Below are 21,105 nucleotides of genomic sequence, written 5' to 3'. Positions count from 1 at the left end.
TGCCACATTTGACAGCAGGCAAGGCAGCACAGATTATTTCTGCTGCAGCAAATAGATGGTCTGGCTTCCAAAGAAATCTTGTCATGCCACCCAAGCTTTAACTGGGACATGTTTTCTTATCATATCATAGTTGGTTTTTGAAGGTGGAACATCTCAAAACCAAAAAAACGAACTAATGATTATTTCCATTATTGGTAAACCTGCTTGATTTAATGCTTGCACGTTCAGTGAATTGATCATTTTAGTTCTCAGGCAAAATCTTGATCACAACGTGTAATTATTTCCTTTTAGCCATGAAAAACAGTAATAATACAACTACATTCATCTAAAAATAGGCAGAAACTGAGTTTTTTTCATGGTCTTTGGTCAATTATACCACAATGATCAATCTGAGACACCGTAGACCCACATTACACATTACAGAGGAGTCCAGCCCTCTGACACACTTTGTATGTTTAATGATTAGATATCCCCACTAGGATGTGCACCCATAGCATCTAACTACTACTTGCACTGGTTAATGATGGCTGGGTTCACACTCATTTTTCATGAATGGCCACATCTGGGTTCACCATAGCTCCTGCAGGTTACTGTAAGGCTTGGTAGTATAAGAAATCATCACGGATGTATTGATCCAAGGCAGAGGTATCAGCCCTGATTCCCTTATTCAGCATTATATATCATCAAGACAGGTTCACATCAAATAGGCTACAGTTTCCTTGATGATGCCATTCATTTAGTCATGGTTGAAACAGTTCCTGGCACTGCAATGAGTTCCACACAGTGTGATACACGTATTTTAAATCTGGCATTAGCCTGAGTTGAGTTATTGTTATTGTTATAGAGAAAAACAATGATTGGAGGATTGGATTGGTGGATCCCTGGGCAGGAGCTATGCAAAACCCTAAGTAATATGGCGTATAGGTTGCTTGATAACAACTTGTGCTGTAACTGACCCTGTTAAATTACATTAGATTAGCATCTGCAATAATCATATTTTGTGCAAAGTATTCATCATCTTTCCTAGTTTAGCCCTAACCATACTGTTTTTATATTTTATGTGCAATATAAAATGGAGTGAACCAATCAGATCTCAGCTTTAATGGTTATGGTCAGCTGAAAAAAATCTTGTTGAATTTGCTCATGAAGACTTGAGACTGGGATGTCTTGAAAAAGTCTGTTTCTGAATGAGGCTGTGATGAGCTCATTAACCATTAAACATTGTATTTCTCCTTGCTGATGTGATCATGAAGGGCCTGGTCTTTGCCACAACCCTCCCACTCACAGTGCACCTGTTCAATCCACTGAGTGAGTATACAGAACATTTTCTGTGCTACATGTTCTTGTGTGGCCATTCAGCTGTGTGAGCACATCCTTAGCTTGTACCTCTAGGGTGGATTTAAGAGAGATTAAAATGGGACATATAGTACATATTAATGAACATTTTCATGTAAATATGTTTGAGATTGTAGCCTATAGGCTAATTTCCGTCTCTAGTCCCACTGGCAGGTTGGGTTGGCAGATTCTGGGAGGTCTTATTCCTCCTTACTGATAATACAGGCAGATCCTCCTGATCACAGAGCCTGGCTCAGCGCCCGCTCCCGCTCTCCCCCGTCATCCCTCCGAGGGCTTAATAATCCATGAACACTTGAAATCTTTCCAGTTCATTAAACACCTTAGCTCTAACTCCCATGTTGGAAGCATGAAAAATATGGCTTTGCACTGTTTTATAAAAGTCAACAGACTGCACATCTTTTTTCCTTTCTTTTTTTTTTTACATAGAGGAATTTTCCAGTCCTGGCAGAATTTGAAACACTCCACTGGCTTGGTAATTTGACTCTGTTTAGATAGAGCCGTGGTGTCTGCATACATTATTTTCTCAAAAGGAACTGCACTTTAGCAGATTTTTTTGTTTGCAGCGCTGAGTGTCAATAGAGCCGTACAGGAGATCAAACACTGTTAAGGGCTATTAAATGAAGCCAACACAGCGTCCTAGATAAGTGTTTTCCCTTTTCACTATAATCATTAAAGGCCTGAGCTGCACCGGCCTCAGTGCTCCCTTTTAAACTTGACCCTTCTGACAGCGGCGGACCCCTTGGTCTTTTCTTCAAAGCTAAAGGTAAGCGCCATGTGGAGATGTGAGCTCAACTGCTTTTGTCAGGGACTTTAAGGTAGAGGCCTTGGAAACTCTGTTTGACAGTCCCAGGGCTCTTAATCTCTCTAGAAGCACTCTGTAATGGCTGTGGCGCCGTGCTGCGGCTCTTACAGGACCCAGAGCTTAATTAGAGCCTCAGCACAAGCTGGCCACTGAGGCTGTGATCCACGCCGAACTGATGGGGCTATTGTTTGTTTGCTAAGTCTTTTGCTTTTCTTAGGTCTTTCTCTGTGTATCTGTCTCTCTCAATTTTTCCTCCTGCAGAGGGACAACATCTAAAGCCCAAAAAAAAACGATTGATCTGCTGAGCTTAAGAAGTTTACAAATAGGCCCACTGGAACGTTTCCTATCTGAAGCTTTCCGAATGCCCCTGCCTAATTAGCCCTGTTTCTGATTGAAGGCTACAGAGATGTCACACTCGGCTCTAGAAGCCATGTTGTCATTGCACCAGATGGTCTCAGTGTGACATCTTCTGGACCAGACAGACAGAAAAATGAGATGTAAATGTCTGTACAAGACAGCTTCTCATCCCCTCCATCCTCTGCCCCCTCCCATTCCACTGTTGGAGAGTAGACCCCCATAATCAAAGCAGTTACCAAGAATAAAAAGGGGGAAATCGGGCACTCAGTGATAGAGCTTCCCGATCTGTCTCAGCCCCTGTAATGAGGCTTGACACAGACCGCATACAGAGACAAAGCAGGGATCACCAGCTCCGAGCGTGGCCACTGGAGCCTGACACTGTGTGTTTTTAATAACAGCTAAGACCGGCCCTGGTGCCCTGCACATCTGTTAAACTCTGGAGCAGGTGGCTGGTTGCCACAGGGGAGCAGTCACAGGAGCCCATGTACTTACTGTCAGCGAAAAAGCAGATGACAGAGAGGAATCACAGACATGACAGAGACGTGAGAAGATCTGACTGTACAGCCTGACCAGACTGGGAAAGACCATCAAACAAACAAAGAAATGAACAACATATTAGTGGTTGGAAATATGGCAACAGATACTGAGAAATAGTTTGTTTCACTTCATTCATTCAACCCAAATGTGGTATGTCTGTGTCATCTCAACCTATTCTTGTGGTAAATCTGTCTGGCCGACATAATTTTCATTTAGTTACAGTTGTCATTGTACATTTCCCCACTGTGGGATAAATAAAGGATTATCTTATTTTATCCATACATCTTAGATTAATCAACATCACTGTGTTTCTCAAATACATCATCAATACGGTATCAATACAGTACTTTTCTGGGCAAATTGAATCGTAGGCAACTGGACTTGTATTTGTCTGGGAAGAGGTTTCACCTCTTATCCAAGGGGCTTCATCAGTTCGTATGCAACAAGTCTCACTAGTCCACACTAGCTAGACAAAGACAGTGGAGTAAGACCCAGGTATTTAACCTCTCTGGGAGTGGTCACCAGAGTACCTTCAATACAGTATTGTCACCTTTAAAATCAGTGATAAAGCAATCTTCACTTTTTCTAGGTATTTAATAAAGTGAATTAGCCAAAAAAGTTTTATTTTTTATAGGAAACATCCAGGGAGTCACATTTAATCCAGTTCAGAGTATAAAGTGATACACCATGACAGGAGTCGCTCAGTATATAGATGGCTCAGTGTCACTATACTCAGGGATGTCACTCAGATTCATCACGTCTCGTAAATTGAGTTTTATTCAACCGTGATTGACAGGACCTGCCCTCTCACACCCCCCTTTAACAAGCAAAACACTACAACATGGTGTTGGTTAGTGACACAGAGAATATTGCATTGCACGCTCACTGGCTAAAAATCGAAAAGTCAGCACAATCCTAACCCGCGCTGAAGAAGTCACAGATGTTGTTTTATGGTGTGCTGCACAGATGAGGCTCTGATCTTTTTGCCAGAAGCCATGAATGGAACGATTTCAACTTTGTGCAGACGCATCAGGAGATCAGGGTGACGTATCCTCGAATAGTCCTCGTCAGATATTTCATATTAAATCGGAGGTTTGTCTGTCAGTAGGATGGAGCTCCTAGTTCCGTTAGTTTTCTTATGCAAGAGCAGCAGCGCATTAATCTGATCATTGATGCACAAATAAGAGTTTCCTGATTGTAATTACAAAATAAATGCTCTCATACCATATAAGTGCTTAGTGTGTGTGTGTGTATGTGTGTGCGTGTGTTAGTTATGAATAAAACATGTGTGTCCCATGTGGACTATGATGAGTTGTTCAATAGCTTCAACTTATGGGATGCATTTGAATGATTGAGGATGATTATGTCTCATTATCAGGCTGTAAAAACGAGTGTGCCAGAGATGTGTTCTACTCACAGACAGGAATACGATATAGACTTAACCTGAGGAACATGTGGGACTTCCAGGAGACTCTCGGTGGCTTCATTGTACTTTGTGTGTGTGCGTGATCGATGTCTAGCCTCCCCATCCTCCAGCGGAGTACATCTGTGTGCAGCTCTGTTTGATTGGCGCCGGAGCAAACTTGACTCTGCGAACTTGAACAAACAGACTTGTCCCCGGCACAGAGCTGAATGTACTGTCTCTATAACTCAGAGGGAATAGAATAGGTGAGGGCAGAGCTGCTGAGGCTGCGCACAGCGGGGGGGATGGGGGAGGTGGCGGCTCGCTGGGAGTGGATGACATGACCCTGGATCTCGGCTCATTTGCCGATATTCTCCCATGAGCTCCACCATTAATTTCACTCTATGCCTCTCAGAGGTTATGTAGCCTGGCTGCGCTCTGGTCAGACAGCCTTGTACAGCCTCCATCAGGCAGCCCTGAGATGAAACGAGTCGTCAGCCTGAGAGAGCATGACAACAATGTTAAGTGCGGCTTTGATGCTGTTAAGGCAGATAGTTTTCTGTCTGTTTATTTCAGCAAGTGATATTTGTTCACTTGTTTATGTGTTTCAGAACAAAGTGGGGCAACAAGATTTTAGCTTATTGTGATTCCTGTTCAATCTGGTTTTGAGTTTTATGTAAGATATTGCCTGTTACTGATCTGCTGTGCAGTGGTCCTCTCTGTGGTTTCAGGCTGCACTGGTCCTTTAATGTTTAAAACCAAAACTGGTAAAAGACAAAAAAACTAAAAAAAAAAGTATTGTCTGCTTTCAGTTTAAGGTTCCTGCAAATTAATATTGAATTTGAGTTTGTGTTATTTTCTGAATGATGACAGGTTACTGCTGATGGGCTCAAGAGTTTCACTAATAAATCCCTTCTCATCCCTTTGAGAGATCATTTTAAACGCTGAATAAAACGGATGATTGTTGAAGGGCTTAGAAAGTAAAAGAAACGGTTTTCGAAGTCAAGTAAAGTTCATCAGCTCCCAGAGACACATTCACTCACACATACACACTTCACAGGTGCCTCGTAGACCCATGAGACGACAGAGAGGCGGCAGAAAACGGACTGGAAGTGATTTGGGTTCTTAATTGATCAGCTCTGGATAACAGAATGTCCCCTTCTTAAATCAGATTAGGTGGAAGTAAACAGTGGTGTCTCTTTCAGCCAGTATTAAGTTTTTAGCTGTTTGTTCTGTAATCCTCAGTAAGCTCGCACCACTGTGGTAAATAAAGACTGCTGTGTTTTCGAGCCTCACACCACGGAGAGATTTCTGTCCAGTCAGTCGAAAGAACAATGTTTGCGAAATCTCAAAAAGCGTGTACATCCGCACATGCTGTCATCAGTCCATCCTTGAATTTATCTATTTCTTATGAAAAAATGGTTCAAAATGAAATAAAAGGGGGATTAACTGTGTTCTTTAAGTAGAATGACCCACATTCACACTGCCACTCAAATGCTTTATAGCTCCCCCCCTCCCCACACCAAAAAAAAAGGAAAAAATAAGCCGTCAAGCCTTCGTGCCCTCAATCACGTCAGCGCTCCTCTCTGTTCCAAAATGTAGACTTTGAAGAATTTGTCTTGAGGTGAATCTGAGCAGACTGAGGAGGCGAGCGGCCCGGCTCTCAAGGCTCTTTAAAATGCAGGTCTATAGAGCGAGGTTCCCAGGGTTTCCTCCGCCTTCCTTTGCCTGGCAGAGTTTCCACTCTGTTCACCTCACTGCGTTTCCCCAAGGAACTGAAACACTGGCTCTTTAATGATGTTCTTCTCCTCTTTATTAAAGGATTATGTGGTGATTGAATGGCCGTATCAGAGACTAATGTTATACAACACAGGCAGTGAATTGACTTAATATCCTGCAAAGCCTTTTTCTGTATGATAATGATTAGAGCTGTGGGTTGTTTAACAGTGATACAGAGGTGCAGGGACCTTTTTGAAGGTAGTTTTGTCCCCGTCAGTGAAGTTTTTCGAGCAGATTCACATTTACAACAGGGAAGGCAAACGACTGCTATTATTTTTGTCCTTGTGTGTTGCTGAACTCAGCCAAACTCAAGCAGAAGTATCAGCAGTTGTCTGCTGTAACCTGCTTTTCTTTACCCCTGTCTGACATCAAGGGTCCATTGTTTCCAAAAAAAAAAAATGTACTGGGAATTTTAAGTAGTAAGTCTCCATCGTAAACTGAATATGTTGAGGCTGCATCCACACTACATTTTGGTTTTAAAATTCATCTTTTTGTTCCTACCCTCACCTTGCTGTCCACAGTTTTTGAATGCCTAAAACAAAGACCTTTAGAAAATGATCTTGGGCCTGTTTAGTTTGAAAACTCTGGGGTTGTAGTGAGGACATAGAAAAACTTTTTTGGAAAAGATGACATCGCTCAGCTGCACCCTGATTGGGTCTTAGCAGCCTGGACTACCAGTAACTGTCCAGTAGTTGTTGTGCATATCAACACTGCAACTGTCTTTGCTGTTTCTTGTTTTCTTGTAGTTGTAGTACTTTTTTGTGACAAATCAACTACAGAGTAGACCATCTGCCTCCTGTTTACACCGGCTCACCTTTGGCCAGAATATGAGAATGGTCAGGAAAGTGAGTGTTTTCGGGTTTTAAAATCTGAATGGAGATGGTTTCTGATACAGAGCGAAAACATGATCTCCTTGAAAATGGCATTGTAAAATGTAGCATACTGGAGAGAAGGTAGCCATTGTTGTTGGTAGCCAACAACCCACAGCTCTAATCATTATCATACAGAAAAAGGCTTTGCAGGATATTAAGTCAATTCACTGCCTGTTTGTTAAATTGCTTGAGAGAAATGTTCCTAAATATATTGTTAGAGTTCTCATATACTGGTATGCTCAGCAATCATTTCAGGTCAAGTGGGATGATGCTGTCTCTGCTCCTTTTCATGTGAGTAATGGGGTCCGGCAAGGAGGCATTTTATCTCCTTTCCTTTTTAATGTTTATATTGATGATTTGTCAAAACAATTGAATGAATGTAAAACAGGCTGTATTGTGGGAAACCAAGTTGTCAACCATCTCATGTATGCTGATGACCTTGTTGTACTCTGTCCATATACTGCAGGATTACAACAAATGCTAAGAATATGTACACAATATGGCAGAGAATTTGACATTAACTATAATGCTAAAAAAAGTAAGGCCATGGTAGTGAGATCTAGGGAGGACAGGAAATCGTCCTTTCCTACTTTTTATCTCTCTGATGGTACCTTAGAAATGACGAAGGAACTAAAATATCTTGGCCATGTCTTTTCTGATGATCTCAGAGATGACAGTGACATCCGTCGTCAGTGCTGTAAAATATATGCACAGGCCAATATGCTGTTAAGAAAATTTTCTGTGTGTTCTGTTGATGTCAAATGTGCTCTGTTCAGGGCCTATGTCACCCCCCTGTATACAGCTCATCTCTGGTCTTCCTACAGAGTGAAAAGTATGCAGAGGCTAAAGGTGGCTTATAATGACGCCATGAGGTTGTTGCTACATGTTCCTAGGTGGCACAGTGCCAGCCAGTTATTTGTATCTTCTAATGTACCAACTTGTCCGGCATTGTTGCGTAAGCTGATGTTCAATTTCATGTGTCGTTTGGACCTATCTGATAACTGTGTTATCAAGGCCTTAACCTGCCCCATGATGGGATATCGGCTCACATCCAGGCTTCGCAAGCACTGGCACAATAATTTGCACCGTTTCTTTTAAACTAACAATGACAAATTACTGTATTTTATATTAATTGTTTGGTTGTCTGTCTACTTGGTTTTGTCTTGCATGTTAAGTGTGTATGTGTATGAGAGTGGACCACTTTTTCGAGTCCATAATAAAGATTATTAAAATTGAAACACAATTGAAAAAAAACAATTTCACATTAGCTACTGGTTTTCAGTTTGTTGTTATTGGCATTCTTATGAATACAGCCTCAGTTTCAATAAAACTACCTGAAGAAATAATGAAATAGGAAATCTATGAAATGTCATCTACCATAATGATAATAACAAAATAGAGTGACCCAGCTGTTTAGCAGAGGGTTACACACACACACACACACACACACACACAAATGCACAAAGAGAGACTTCGTTTTCGACATCTCAGTCCAGCCTGATTTGCGTTCCAGGGTTGATGCTGCTCCAGGGCTCACAGCGCAGGTCGCCCCTGCTGCCCCTAATTATTACCCAGAGGCCTGAAGACTGACAACTATCACAAGGCACTGAGGGAACAACTGAAATCCTGAACTGATAGAAATGTGCACAGGGATACAAGTCCCTGAGTCCACTGTTGTTCAGGTCAGATGTGATATTTTAATTAAAGGAAATAGGCGTTGAATAACACAAATCCACAGCTGTGTAAATTCCTCACCGCACACACACACAGCGGACGTGTGATTTAGATCTAATTAATATTCCTGTAAGTGTGTTGTCTCTGTCCTCTGTTCATTTAAACAGATTTTACATAGACTCTTTCTTGGGGCATGGACCAGTCCTGTGTGTCGATCATTGTTGCATCGTGTCAACACAAATAACAGCTGGAGTGTTTTGTGTTTGTAAAGGCAAACGTAGTTGTTGATTACAGTTAAGGAGGAATTCAAGACTTCTTCAGTTTCTGTTCATCAAAAGCAGCTGAACCGCAGCGGCGTCGAGGCACGGGGTTAACATGGCAGAGTTGGAGAGCTCAGCGGTGGCGCAGCATTGTGTATTGTGTCGGGGGAGTGTTGTGTGTTTTTTCTCAGTGTGCTGCAAAGGGCTGCTCCGTGTCAGAGGTGAGCGTGGTGAATGGGGGCCGTGGGACCCCCTCCACAGCTGGGAGGAGACTCCCCCCATTGAGAGCGCTGAGGCAGAATGCTATGGGCTCAACAAGACGGGGGCTAAAGGCTTTGTCTCTGGTTCACTGCCTTCAACTAGCCCCGGGATTCCTGGCAACCAGGTCTGACTGTTGGAGCCTGCACGCAGAGAGAAGAGAGCACAAAGGCGCTTGTCTTCCTCAGCTGATGTGCAACATCACGGCTCGCTGTGGGAAACAAAGATGGTTGAGGATGTGAGGTCCTGCAACATTTTTTTTTTTTTTTTAACCAAAGCTTACTGCTGATACCGGACAAATAAGAGTTAAGATGTCTTTTTTAGATAGTGATATTATTTGTTTTGGTTGGGCTTCCGCTCACAATCGAGGCCAGCTTTCCATCTCCTCTTTGCATGAGAGGACAGTGGTCTTAAAATCTCAAGGTTGTTTTTTAAGGATTTCATGCATTATTATTCTGCGATGTGGGAACTCGCTTTCCTCAGAGTCGAATTATTCAGAGCAAACCGCAGCTAGATGAGCTATTAATTTTTTGGGGGCAAGTTTGGATGTAGAAGAAGTAGAAGTTTAAGTCCACTGAGATGATCCAATTATACTGCAGGCCCAGGATTAGCATTAATCTGCTGTGGTTATTAACAGGCGCAATGCCTCTTTTGACTTCTATGTTAAGTTCCTTCCTTTTCTAACCTTTCGTGTCCTTCCCCTATGCACACATCCATATATACGTACACACCGCCTTTGGTTTCTATACATATACCTTTATAGAGATGTGTTCTCAGAGAGTAATTGTCTGGGTCAAAGTCAGGTTTTGTGCATACACTGCGCTCATTCCCCTGGAGGTGCTTTAAGATTGCTGCTACTCCTCATGCGCAGCACCACATTTAAGTCTGCAAACTATGACGTGAATTGGAATGAGACAGCCATAGCTGGAGGCAGGTGCACCGGACCAGCCACATGTTTATCAGAAAATGAATCCTCAAACATGATGGACTCGCATGTATGTTAGATGTCACAGGGAGTGAGAAGGGAAGCTAAAGATTAATGACACGCCTAATGACCTGCAACACTTCATCCTGCTAGAAAGTGGTTTTATTTGTAAAAGGCATGAGAGCATGTGTGTTTGTGTGTGTGTGTATGTGCATAGAGGAGGAGGGAGCCAGTGAAATGAGAGGAGAGGAGAGGAGAGCCCCAGGCTGAGATCCTATCAGATATCTCAACACATCCAGAAATCACAAACCAACAAATTCTGTATGATGTGGTGATTGAAAGCAGAACAGCAGCTCTGGGTAAATCCCGATAAAGCCGAGGGGCCGCAGGAGGATCCAGGATGCAATATGTGTGCGTGCAGCTGTTAATAAAGTCCATTAGGCTACTGCTTGTTTGGTCTTCTAACATCTCCTGTTTGCGTTCCCACAGTGGTTGCTCTCTGTGTGAACTTCCAGTGACATAATGGCATTTGGTCCGAAGCAACAACAACAACAAAAAAAAATCTCAGATTTAATCTTTAGATGGCGTAGATCTGTATTCAGACTTAAATCTTCTTTATTTAATTTAAAGTCTCTTCGGAGTCCATTGGCACATTCTGCAGTAGAGTGCAAGAGCGTCGGCGCTCATCTTTCATCAGCACCACAAAGGCTTTAAGTGCCTCGACCAAACTTAATTAGCCTCTTCCCCGCGACACACCGCGGCCTTTTGCTCAAATTAATCTTCTCAGGTTAACACACCGCACCCAATCCACTGTCTCTGATGGGAGGTCAAATTTGTCGTCTGCTGAGAAATTAGTTAGCTAAATGAAGGCTCCCCCATGCAGCCTCGGCTAATGACCTTGATTAATTAAAGAGAGACGCCGCCTAATTAAGGTCTTATTCTGCTTGGTCTGACTGTGACCCTGTAAAACAAGCCGAGGCGGTAATGAGTTATTTTTTCACAACACAATATCGCTGCTGAGTTTGTGCGAGCGCGGTGCTTTAATGTGAGGCCTTTTACCATCAGAGATAACGATGACACCAGTTTAATGTAATGAATCTGCTCTTCACTCTGAGAAACCACAACGCCAAGTGTGAAAAACAAAGTTGCATCTTGTGCATCAGCGTAATTATTTCCCTCCCCACTTAGCTAAAAATCGCTGAGTCATCTCTTGTCTCCTTGTCAACCTTCCTCCAGGTCAATGGCAAGGACCTGTCCAAGGCCACCCACGACCAGGCGGTGGAGGCCTTCCGTACCGCCAAGGAGCCCATCATGGTCCAGGTCCTGCGCCGGACCCCTCACCCCAAACTGGTCAGCCCAAGTGACACCCAACTCTCAGACATCAGCACTCAGACCGACATCACCCTTCAGCACATCATGGCCCTCACCAAGCTGCCCCCCTCTTCACCCCCCATGACGGAGCTGGAGGAGTATCTGCTCACAGAGGAGTGAGTACCACTGACACGGATTCAGTCACACAGTGTATCGCTCAATACATGATAATCTGTCTTCAGAGTTAAGACACAACAAGGAAACATGGTCATATACTATGAAAAGCCATGCTCCTTAATACTCTGTTATCAGTTTATTATGTACTGTTATATAAAAGTCCTGTAAGAAGTGTTTAAGCCACCCCTGTTATTACAAATGGCTTGATAAAATATGACAAAACACCACTGTCAGTAAAACACAGTTGAGTTCAACACCTTCGCAAACTGCAGCCACCAAAATCACCAACAATGTAGTTGAATCAAACAAACTCATCTGGAAAGGTTCTGTTTCCCTTCTCTTTTATTTGTAATAACTTTTGAATAGATGTGATATGTAGGACATCATGTAGATAATGACCAAAACAAGAATATGATAAAGTTAACATTTAATAATGTGATGTGTATGCTATGAGACTGTAAAATGTGTGTGAATGTGAAGAATGCAATAAAAATGTGTAATGTATAACTGAATACTATAACATATGGGGTTAAGATTTTATAGCAAGACTGTTGGATTAAACTCCACTAGTTTTTAATAGGTGCACTTAATAAACTGCCATCCCACATTTTCTGAAATACCTGTGCACATTATGTCTAAATCTGCAGACAGGTTTATACTTCATGGTCGGCACAACAATTCTCCAACATTTAAAAATGAAATATCTGCGGCTTTAGTTTCTAACCCATGTTTCGTAACGAGGCGAATGCTCCCATCCATCTTTATGAAAATTCATGATTTCCTTGGAAGCCAAAATTTTATTGGCCCATGAGTGACCTAAATCTGGCACACCTGGGCTGCTGGATTCATGTCAACATGGGAGTGAATGAAGCCAATGGCTGCGTTCAACTAGAGAAGAGAAAAACACAGAAAACAAAGCTGTGACATGCTGCCCCAGAGCATTATAACCCATACACAGTGTACCTACACCTCCCTTCAGAAGCAATAAGCCGGCCCACAAACACACCGCCATATATTTTATGATTCTGAGCTCAAAATAACCAAATCTTCACCCACAGGATCTTAATATGGGCTGTACAGTAGTACTCACAGCAGAGTTTTATGACACTGACTTCAATCTGCTCATTAGAAAATCATTTTCACCATACCACCAAAAAATTAAGGGAAGTAAAACAGATTTAAAAACACTATTTAGTGCAATTAGTGTTGTAATAACAGCACCAAGATGAATCTGGGGCCTTTTTTTTCCCGGAAACTCCACTTTAATTGAGAAGATACAGGAAATCTTTGGTGTCAAAAAGCTCAGCTATGTTGAAAAGGTCACTTTTCTCTCAGACACAATCAGACCTTTCACCCTAATAGTTAATTAAGAGCGTGACGCCTTATCTTCTACTCCAGACGTCGCTGCTGTGATCTCACAGGATGTGTCTGAAGTTTGGAGGGAAAATGTCCCTGTCACTTCTGGGAGCTGACAGCTCCTCCAGGGCACACAGCCACGTTAAAATGATGATTCTGAGCTTTTGTATTTGCATATTCCCAAATTGCAGCCATTGTGTGTGTATGTGTGTGTGTGTGTGTGTGTGTGTGTGTTGAAGAGCCTGGCTACATTTTACACTGTGTGGCAGCAGCAGTCGGCCCATAATGAATAATCTGGATTTCTTTAATTGATTTCTGAGTCAAATTAATAACGCGGCATGTTAATTTGTGATTAGCCTCCGGGTGTAGCTTCAACATATCTGATTCAAGAGTGATTTCTACATTGAGTTCTTATTACTTCCTCTCTAAATTCTCATTTATTTTTCAAACTCTGGGGCAAAATTAAACCCAGATTGACAAATGAGTTACTACGTTCTGGTTCCATTTTCATGCATATATGTTAAACTAGCGTTTCAACTTGTTTCCAATTTATCTTACGCTCGTTTTCTCTTCTCAGGCATCCTCCAGGACATGCGTACTTTGACCCCAATGATTTCCTGGAGGGCATTCAGCAGGACATAGAACGTGAGGAGCTGGAATATGAGGTAAACATCATTCTCGTCCCTCCACTGTTCTCCCGATGAAGATCTACACTCAGACAGCGCTGCATTATTAGGCCATAAGCAGACCCGAGGTTGCCTCTGTGTCTCCACTCCAGTGGCCTTGCTAGCGACCACAAGTCCTGATATATGATGGTTATTGATGAGGCACTCTCCCTCCATACAGACGCCGAGATGTAGGCTAGACAGGAATTGAGTTGTTGGTTTGTTCCAGCAGATGCACAACGGTGACATCGTTACTTATTAGTGACAAGGTCTAATAAGTCTTCCTTGGCTACAGCGTGGTGGAGATGAGGCCCGGTGGATAATTAGATGGCACAGATAATAGGTCTGTAGTGATGAATCCAATGATGCTCGCTAACAATAACTGGATGAGGCCATCATCAAGCCTCTGCTGTGCTCCCCCAGTGACCTCCACCATCTCCAACACCCCCTCCCCCACTTAAACCCCAACCACCTACTGCTTCATATTAATAATATCCATGGAGGAACTGTGAGGCTGTGAAGAGAGGGGTGAAGTCCAGGGTGGACAATGGCAGATGCACAAAAGACAAACACTGAATAAACCAAGTGTCCTTGAAGAGTAACTCTCAGTTTTACAAAAGAATGGCTGACAAACGATCCAGTTGAGCTGTTCACATTGGGCCAGTTGAATTCAATACCCCATCTTGACTCAGTGCACACTGTAATGTTTCTTATTCACACAACAATAAAGTTAAAATGACAGTAAAAGATACAGTTGAGTACTAGTGGTGAATTAAACAAGTAAAAATCTTCTCTAGCTCAGTATGCTTCTGTCCACTTCTATGAAACATCTAGTTTTCAGTGATGTAGCTTGACATTTTGAAAAATAGATTTGCTGTGGCTTATGTAGTATCGCCACAAGGTTGCTAAGCAACCATGTGACACTCCAGGGCCCACAAGTTCAGACTTAGCCCTGGTGTTACAGTTAGAGAGGTGCAAATGTGAGCATCAACACACAAACTCACAAAAGTCACCAAGTTGTTAAATCAATATTTACAGCCAGCAACTGCCAGGTTTTTAGTTGTTGTGTGACAGTGTGTGATGCCTTTGTTGCCTTCTGTTAACTTCCTGATTGCATCTGGTTCACCAGCGCTCCAGATGTTTCCCAGTGACAAATTTACAAATGAGTAAAGTCTTTACAAGCTTAGTCATTTTCATTGGTTTGAACCTAGTTAATGGTTATGAAGGACTTCAGAGGGACTTGACCCCTGTAAAGACACAATTTGTCAGTTTTTTTTTGTCGTTTTGTACAAATTTAATTAGTTGTACGGTGGTACAGTAACTAGTGAATTTTAGACTTTTTGTGCCACGTTTTGAACAAGCTTCCCACATGACCAGTGTGAATCTTCTCATCAAACTCTTTCCTAAAAAATTCATGAATTCATTTAGCGAAATCGAAATGTCAACTTATTCCTCTCAGACAGTCTCGTCTCTTCAGCTGAAACTCAGTTTTCGTTAACCCTCTCAGAGCTCATCCTCTGCCCTCCAAGAACAGTGCTGCTCATATCTTTATCTGTATCTGTGAGATTACAGGTGTTGACAAGTGAGAAACGGGACTCTGCCCGTCCACAGTCGGCTGCATCATCTCTCATTCTGTCTGTGGGCCTTTAAAAAAAAAGCCAGTGGCTTCCCCGAGTCCAGCTGAAAGATTCATTACAGTGATTGATGGATCACTGTTGCTCTGTGATCCCATTACATTGTCCATTTTCAGTCCATCCAGAAAAACATTATACTCTCAATTTCAATCAAAAAATCCACATGTATGTGAGATTAATTTCTCTATTTGTCTTACCAGGAGGTGGATTTGTACCGAGCCAATATCCAAGACAAACTAGGCCTGACCATCTGTTACAGGACGGATGATGAGGATGAGGCTGGGATCTACATTAGTGAGGTATGTAATTCACAAATCTACTTCAACAGGAAATAAATAGCAACTGTCAGCGTTGACGATATTCACTTTAACACATGGATGTAAGCATTATCCCCTAAAATGTAAAACACAGGCAGGTAATGTGAGTGGGCGCACAGATGGATGTTCATCTTATTGTCTTGTGACTTTATTCTTTGTCTAGATTGATCCGAACAGCATTGCTGCAAAAGACGGCAGAATTAGAGAGGGGGACAAAATCATCCAGGTAATATTTCTGTCATCTCTGCACTCTGTTTAATTACCCACTTGTTTTTTTTACTCCTCTGCATTTAATACTTAAAGCCAATTATGTATACATTAAAATTTACAAACAATATGTTAAAAAGTTCAGGTTTTTAAGTAGATTTTCTGTCTCCGTCAAGATCAATGGTGTTGAGATCCAGAACCGAGAAGATGCCGTGGCTCTGCTGACCAGTGAGGGGAACCAGAACATCTCCCTGCTGGTGGCCAGACCAGAGATCCAGGTAATCAGGATGTCACTGTGGGTGTAAGCTGTCTTCAAGAGAAAGCTGGAGCAGGACTGTCAGTGGGAGATGGTGCAGGTCCATATTTTATAGTAAAACTTTGCAGTTGAGTATTTGCGTCTAATGAGGCGTCTCGTCTTCCCCACTGCGTCTCAGCTGGACGAGGGCTGGATGGATGATGACAGGAACGACTTCCTGGATGACCTCCACATGGATATGCTGGAGCAGCAGCACCATCAGGCCATGCAGTTCACTGCCAGCATGCTGCAGCAGGTACACACACACACACACACACACACAGACGTTCACAGCATGTAGAGGCGAACTAGCACAATCAATCTCTACTAACACATATGTTCATCTATAGATTTGTTTTGGCGTGAGCCAGCTCTGCTGAGTCGAACAGCTGTTCATTCGATTCAACAAATCTAACAGTTATTAATAGCAGTGTAGTTCCCCTCTATGATTGACTCTGCTATTAACTCTTATATTAAGAGTTATTCAGTAGCTTTGCTCCAAAATGATCTGTTCATTGAGCTATTTGTTGTCCGTGTTTACAGAAGAAGCACGAGGAGGACGGAGGCACCACCGACACCGCCACGCTGCTGTCCAACCACCACGAGAAGGACAGCGGGGTCGGGCGCACGGACGAGAGCACGCGGAACGACGAGAGCTCGGAGCAGGAGAACCTCGGCGACGACCAGACCACGGCCTCCAACACGCTGGGCAGCTGCAGGAAGCTGACCTACAGCCAGGACACCCTGGGCAGCGCCGACCTGCCCTTCAGCGGCGAGTCGTTCATCTCCGCCGACTACACCGACGCCGACTTCCTGGGCATCCCGGCCGACGAGTGCGAGCGCTTCAGAGAACTCCTGGAGCTCAAGTGCCAGATGAGGAGCGGCGGGGCCCAGGGTCTGTACTGCCAGGGCGGCGGGGCGGGAGGTCAAGACTCGGAGTGCGTGGACAAGGAGCTGGAGCTGCTCAACGAGGAGCTGCGCACCATCGAGCTGGAGTGCCTCAACATCGTCCGCGCTCACAAGATGCAGCAGCTGAGGGAGCAGTGCCGCGAGTCCTGGATGCTCCACAACAGCGGCTTCCGCAACTACAACACCAGCATCGACGCTCGCCGCCACGAGCTCTCGGACATCACGGAGCTGCCGGAGAAATCGGACAAGGACAGCTCCAGCGCCTACAACACCGGAGAGAGCTGCCGCAGCACCCCGCTGACTCTGGAGCTGTCTCCGGACAACTCGCTCCGCCGAGGAGCCGAGAACCAGGGCCCAGCCGGGGCGGCCGGCTCTTCCGGCTCCAACGGGAGGATGCTCAAGCCCCTGCTGTCCCCCGTCCAGGAGATTTCCGTTCCCAGCCAGAGCAGAGGATCCTCCTCCAAGGATCCAGACGGAGAGAGCAAGGAGAGGAAGCTGGGGGAGTCCAGCAAGGCCGGGCGAAGCTTCTCCCAGCCGCACTCTCCGTACAAGCACGCTCACATCCCCGCCCACGCGCAGCACTACCAGAGCTACATGCAGCTGATCCAGCAGAAATCAGCGGTGGAGTACGCCCAGAGCCAGATGAGCCTGGTCAGCATGTGCCGGGACCCCATCTCCCCCAGCGACCTGGAGCCCAAGATGGAGTGGAAGGTGAAGATCCGCAGCGACGGCACGCGCTACATCACCAAGCGGCCCGTCCGGGACAAGCTGCTGAGGGAGCGGGCCCTCCGGATCCACGAGGAGCGCAGCGGCATGACCACGGACGACGACGCCATCAGCGAGCTGAAGATGGGCCGCTACTGGAGCAAGGAGGAGAGGAAGCAGCACGCCGTCCGCGCCAAAGAGCAGAGACAGCGCCGCGAATTCATGAAGCAGAGCCGAGCCGACTGTCTAAAGGAGCAGAGCGGGCCGGAGGACAAAAAGGAGCCCAACATCATCGAACTCAGCCACAAAAAGATGATGAAAAAGAGGAATAAGAAAATATTTGACAACTGGATGACGATCCAGGAACTGCTGACCCATGGTACCAAGTCCCCAGATGGCACCAGGGTTTACAACTCACTCCTGTCTGTGACTACAGTCTAAGTCCTTCTTTGAGTTCAGTGTCAGGCCAGCCGGAGGAGGACAGACTGGAGTGTAATGGACTGTACATAGAAACACTACCAGTTGGGGTAGAGATTCCTGCCTCGTTCAATGTGGCAACATTTTTGTAAATAGGAAATAAGGAAAGCCTTTTCTGGACGGACATTTCCCACCTCTGTGGTGAAGGGACGGTCCTGTAGATGATGGTTGGACTTGGATGTGATTCTGACATGAGCTACGTGGATGATTTTGGAAACATTTTTTCAGATTCTGTCAATAACCTTTTCTACCTTTGTGCTTGCTCTTTTGAATAACTTTTGGAAACAAAAAACACAATATTTGACTTTTTAGAAGGCTTTGGAAAGTGTGTAAAGACCGTGTGCCATACAGAAACAGCCAGCATTTACACTATCTTACCATTATTTTGTTCGTACTATATATCTCTTATCAGTATTTTACTGTTATGCATACTTAATGCTTTTATGGAAACATTGCTATTTTCCTGCAAGGTAGAACACATTACCCTTTTCAAAAGGACTTTTGTAAATTAAAAAAATAAAACTTTTGTAACAAATCCACTTTTTTAGTTGATTTTCTCTCTATTCGGTGCTGATCTCCCAAAGTTAATACAACCAGCAATGTGCCACCTGTTACGTCATGTATACAACATCATAGCGTGATATTCATTGTGTATGTACGTATGTTTAGAGAAGGGTGTTTCTCACATTGTTGATATTGAAATGTCTGTGTTTGTTGAAGCACACATTGTAGTCGCTTTTGCTTTATTAGGGTTTCACATGTACTGAACAGAATAACAGCTTAACAAAATCCTAGCCACACAATTTGATGTCTTGTAAAATGAGAGAAATAATAAATTATTGTTTTATATATGATGAGCTTTGAAACATTGGTGGGATTTGTCATTTTAAAGAGTTGTTGAACCCCAAAAATGCCATATAGGAAGAAGAATCCAGATATACTCACACTGCACATCACAAACTGTGTTTAACATTGAGGCTGGTTTAGTCTTTTAGTTGTTTTTTTTCATGAGGCTCTGCTGGAGTTATATAAGTCAAATACATAGTGTTCAAAGTACATGGGGTCACTAAGTATTTGCAGTAATGGTAGAAACAGATTGGAGACAAAAAAGAAGTCTATTTATGTGTCTGTGATTCACGTCAGATCCTGAGGTAACAGCATATCAGCCAGGCATTACATAACACAATCCAAATCAGCCATGATCCCTGCTGTCCAGCCCTGACGCAGCTGAGGCCAACAACAAAGATCTTTATCTTTTGTTTGTCTTGTCATCAGGACAGCCTCTCCCTCACATGGGTACTGCAGTGGTGGCATCCGTCCATCATCGCTTTTTCCTCGCCCAAGGAAAAGTGGCCCATCAGTTTATGACTAAGATCTGACATGATGCACTGTGTGGTTGTCGCAGAGTTGTTGATGCTGGCGTGAGGCTGCCTCACATGGCAGTATCTCCTTGCTGGGCTAATGGTTTATTTATCTGACTCCAGACTCCTACCATCTGTTAGCGGGACCTCATACCCTCACTCCCGTTATGATCCTTCAATTAGCAGCTCAGAGACTCATTACTGGGGGACAAAGGCAGCTCTCTCTGCTGATACACAACTTGTATCATCTCACCTTCCATCAAACACATATTTTGTTTTTGTTTTTTAATGAGGCAACAAACAAGGCCAGCATTAGTATGTGTTTAGTGTATTCACAATTAAATTCATCTTTAAATTAGGTGAGTCAGTGTGACCTTGTCACTTTCAAAATGGTACTTTGATCACTCTCATTACTTAACTGACTTACATCAACGATGGATCAAATAGTTGTGAGATGTGTAATGGGAAAGGTGTCACATCCACGGAAAATCGTCACACTGCTTGCTTGCCCTCAGCTCTATGAAGCATTTCAGCCTCTTTCAGCTAATGTTTTGTTGTTATTTACAACTGTACTGTTGTAAATCACTCTCTTGTCAGCATTGACTGAGGAGTTTTTCCTCAGTCGATGTGAGGGTCTAAGGGCAGAGGATGTTATGATGCCATGTAAAGCCCTTTGAGACAAACTGTTTGTGAAAACGGGCAATACAAATAAAGGCCTTTCCTTGCCTTGCCATTGTTTCGAGCAACAGCCTGTGATACTAGCGAGAAAAGTCTGACAAACCATTGCAAACCAGCACTAATCAGCAAACAAGTAAGCATTTAGCTACTGAAGACCCTGAATGTCTCTTAGGCGTTAGACAGAGACCAAAAAACCGAGCTGGTAGACAGGGAACATCGGTTTAAAAATGTAATGTTGCTGCAGCACTCCTAGCTGTGTAAATAAGCAGTTGTTAGGTATAGCATTTCAGCCACTACAACAGTAGCCTATGGTGTAATTGTTGAGTTTTCCTCTTGTCCTGACCTGCTGCCCTCAAGTGGCCAAAAATACATGTTGTAAAGCAATATCTACTTCCTAAGCAATTGTTGATTGAGGGTGAAGGTTTCATAAATCTTCATGGTGAGGTGCTCCTTTAAAATATTCACTCAACGATCCAGGTTCATCAGTTCATATAAATCTTGTCTGGCTATGATTTAAAAGTCAAACCTCAGACTGACTCTTATCCATGCAGCTTGCAGTACAACATTTACATGACTTATTCAAAACAAATTCTCTTGTATGCTAACAACCTACGATTCCCCCATGAATGCCAAGGTGCTGTCTTTTCGGTTTGTATTAGTTGTCAGGTAGTTCATGAATTCCTCTGTTGTCTCTCGGAGTCTGCATCACTTAAGGGGGATGATTATGATAATGAGAGTAGCTGGGGGTGCAAGCTCAGCCTCTTCCTCCACGTCTGGTAGAGTATAATTGA

General features: G+C 43.6%; 1 protein-coding gene across 3 annotated transcripts in view; it reads left to right on the top strand.

Annotated features, from left to right (window-relative positions):
• pdzrn3b (PDZ domain containing RING finger 3b) overlaps nucleotides 1-19,141 on the top strand; it is a 94,061-nt gene extending 74,920 nt beyond the window's left edge. For all 3 annotated transcript variants that reach the window (XM_085776447.1, XM_085776446.1, XM_085776448.1), the window contains 7 exons: nucleotides 11,459-11,709; nucleotides 13,644-13,731; nucleotides 15,566-15,664; nucleotides 15,846-15,908; nucleotides 16,066-16,167; nucleotides 16,324-16,440; nucleotides 16,728-19,141. In XM_085776447.1, coding sequence (XP_085632573.1) covers nucleotides 11,459-11,709; nucleotides 13,644-13,731; nucleotides 15,566-15,664; nucleotides 15,846-15,908; nucleotides 16,066-16,167; nucleotides 16,324-16,440; nucleotides 16,728-18,239 — 2,232 coding nt within the window. In that variant the 3' untranslated portion in view covers nucleotides 18,240-19,141. The remainder of the gene's footprint in view (nucleotides 1-11,458; nucleotides 11,710-13,643; nucleotides 13,732-15,565; nucleotides 15,665-15,845; nucleotides 15,909-16,065; nucleotides 16,168-16,323; nucleotides 16,441-16,727) is intronic.
• Nucleotides 19,142-21,105: the final 1,964 nt, after the last annotated feature.

This window comes from Trachurus japonicus, chromosome 5 (genome assembly GCF_045865225.1).
Source record: "Trachurus japonicus isolate A0001 chromosome 5, Traja_1.0".
In the NCBI taxonomy this organism is placed as follows: domain Eukaryota; kingdom Metazoa; phylum Chordata; class Actinopteri; order Carangiformes; family Carangidae; genus Trachurus; species Trachurus japonicus.
Note: the sequence above shows the minus strand (reverse complement) of the source record. Positions and strands in the feature narration are given on the sequence as shown.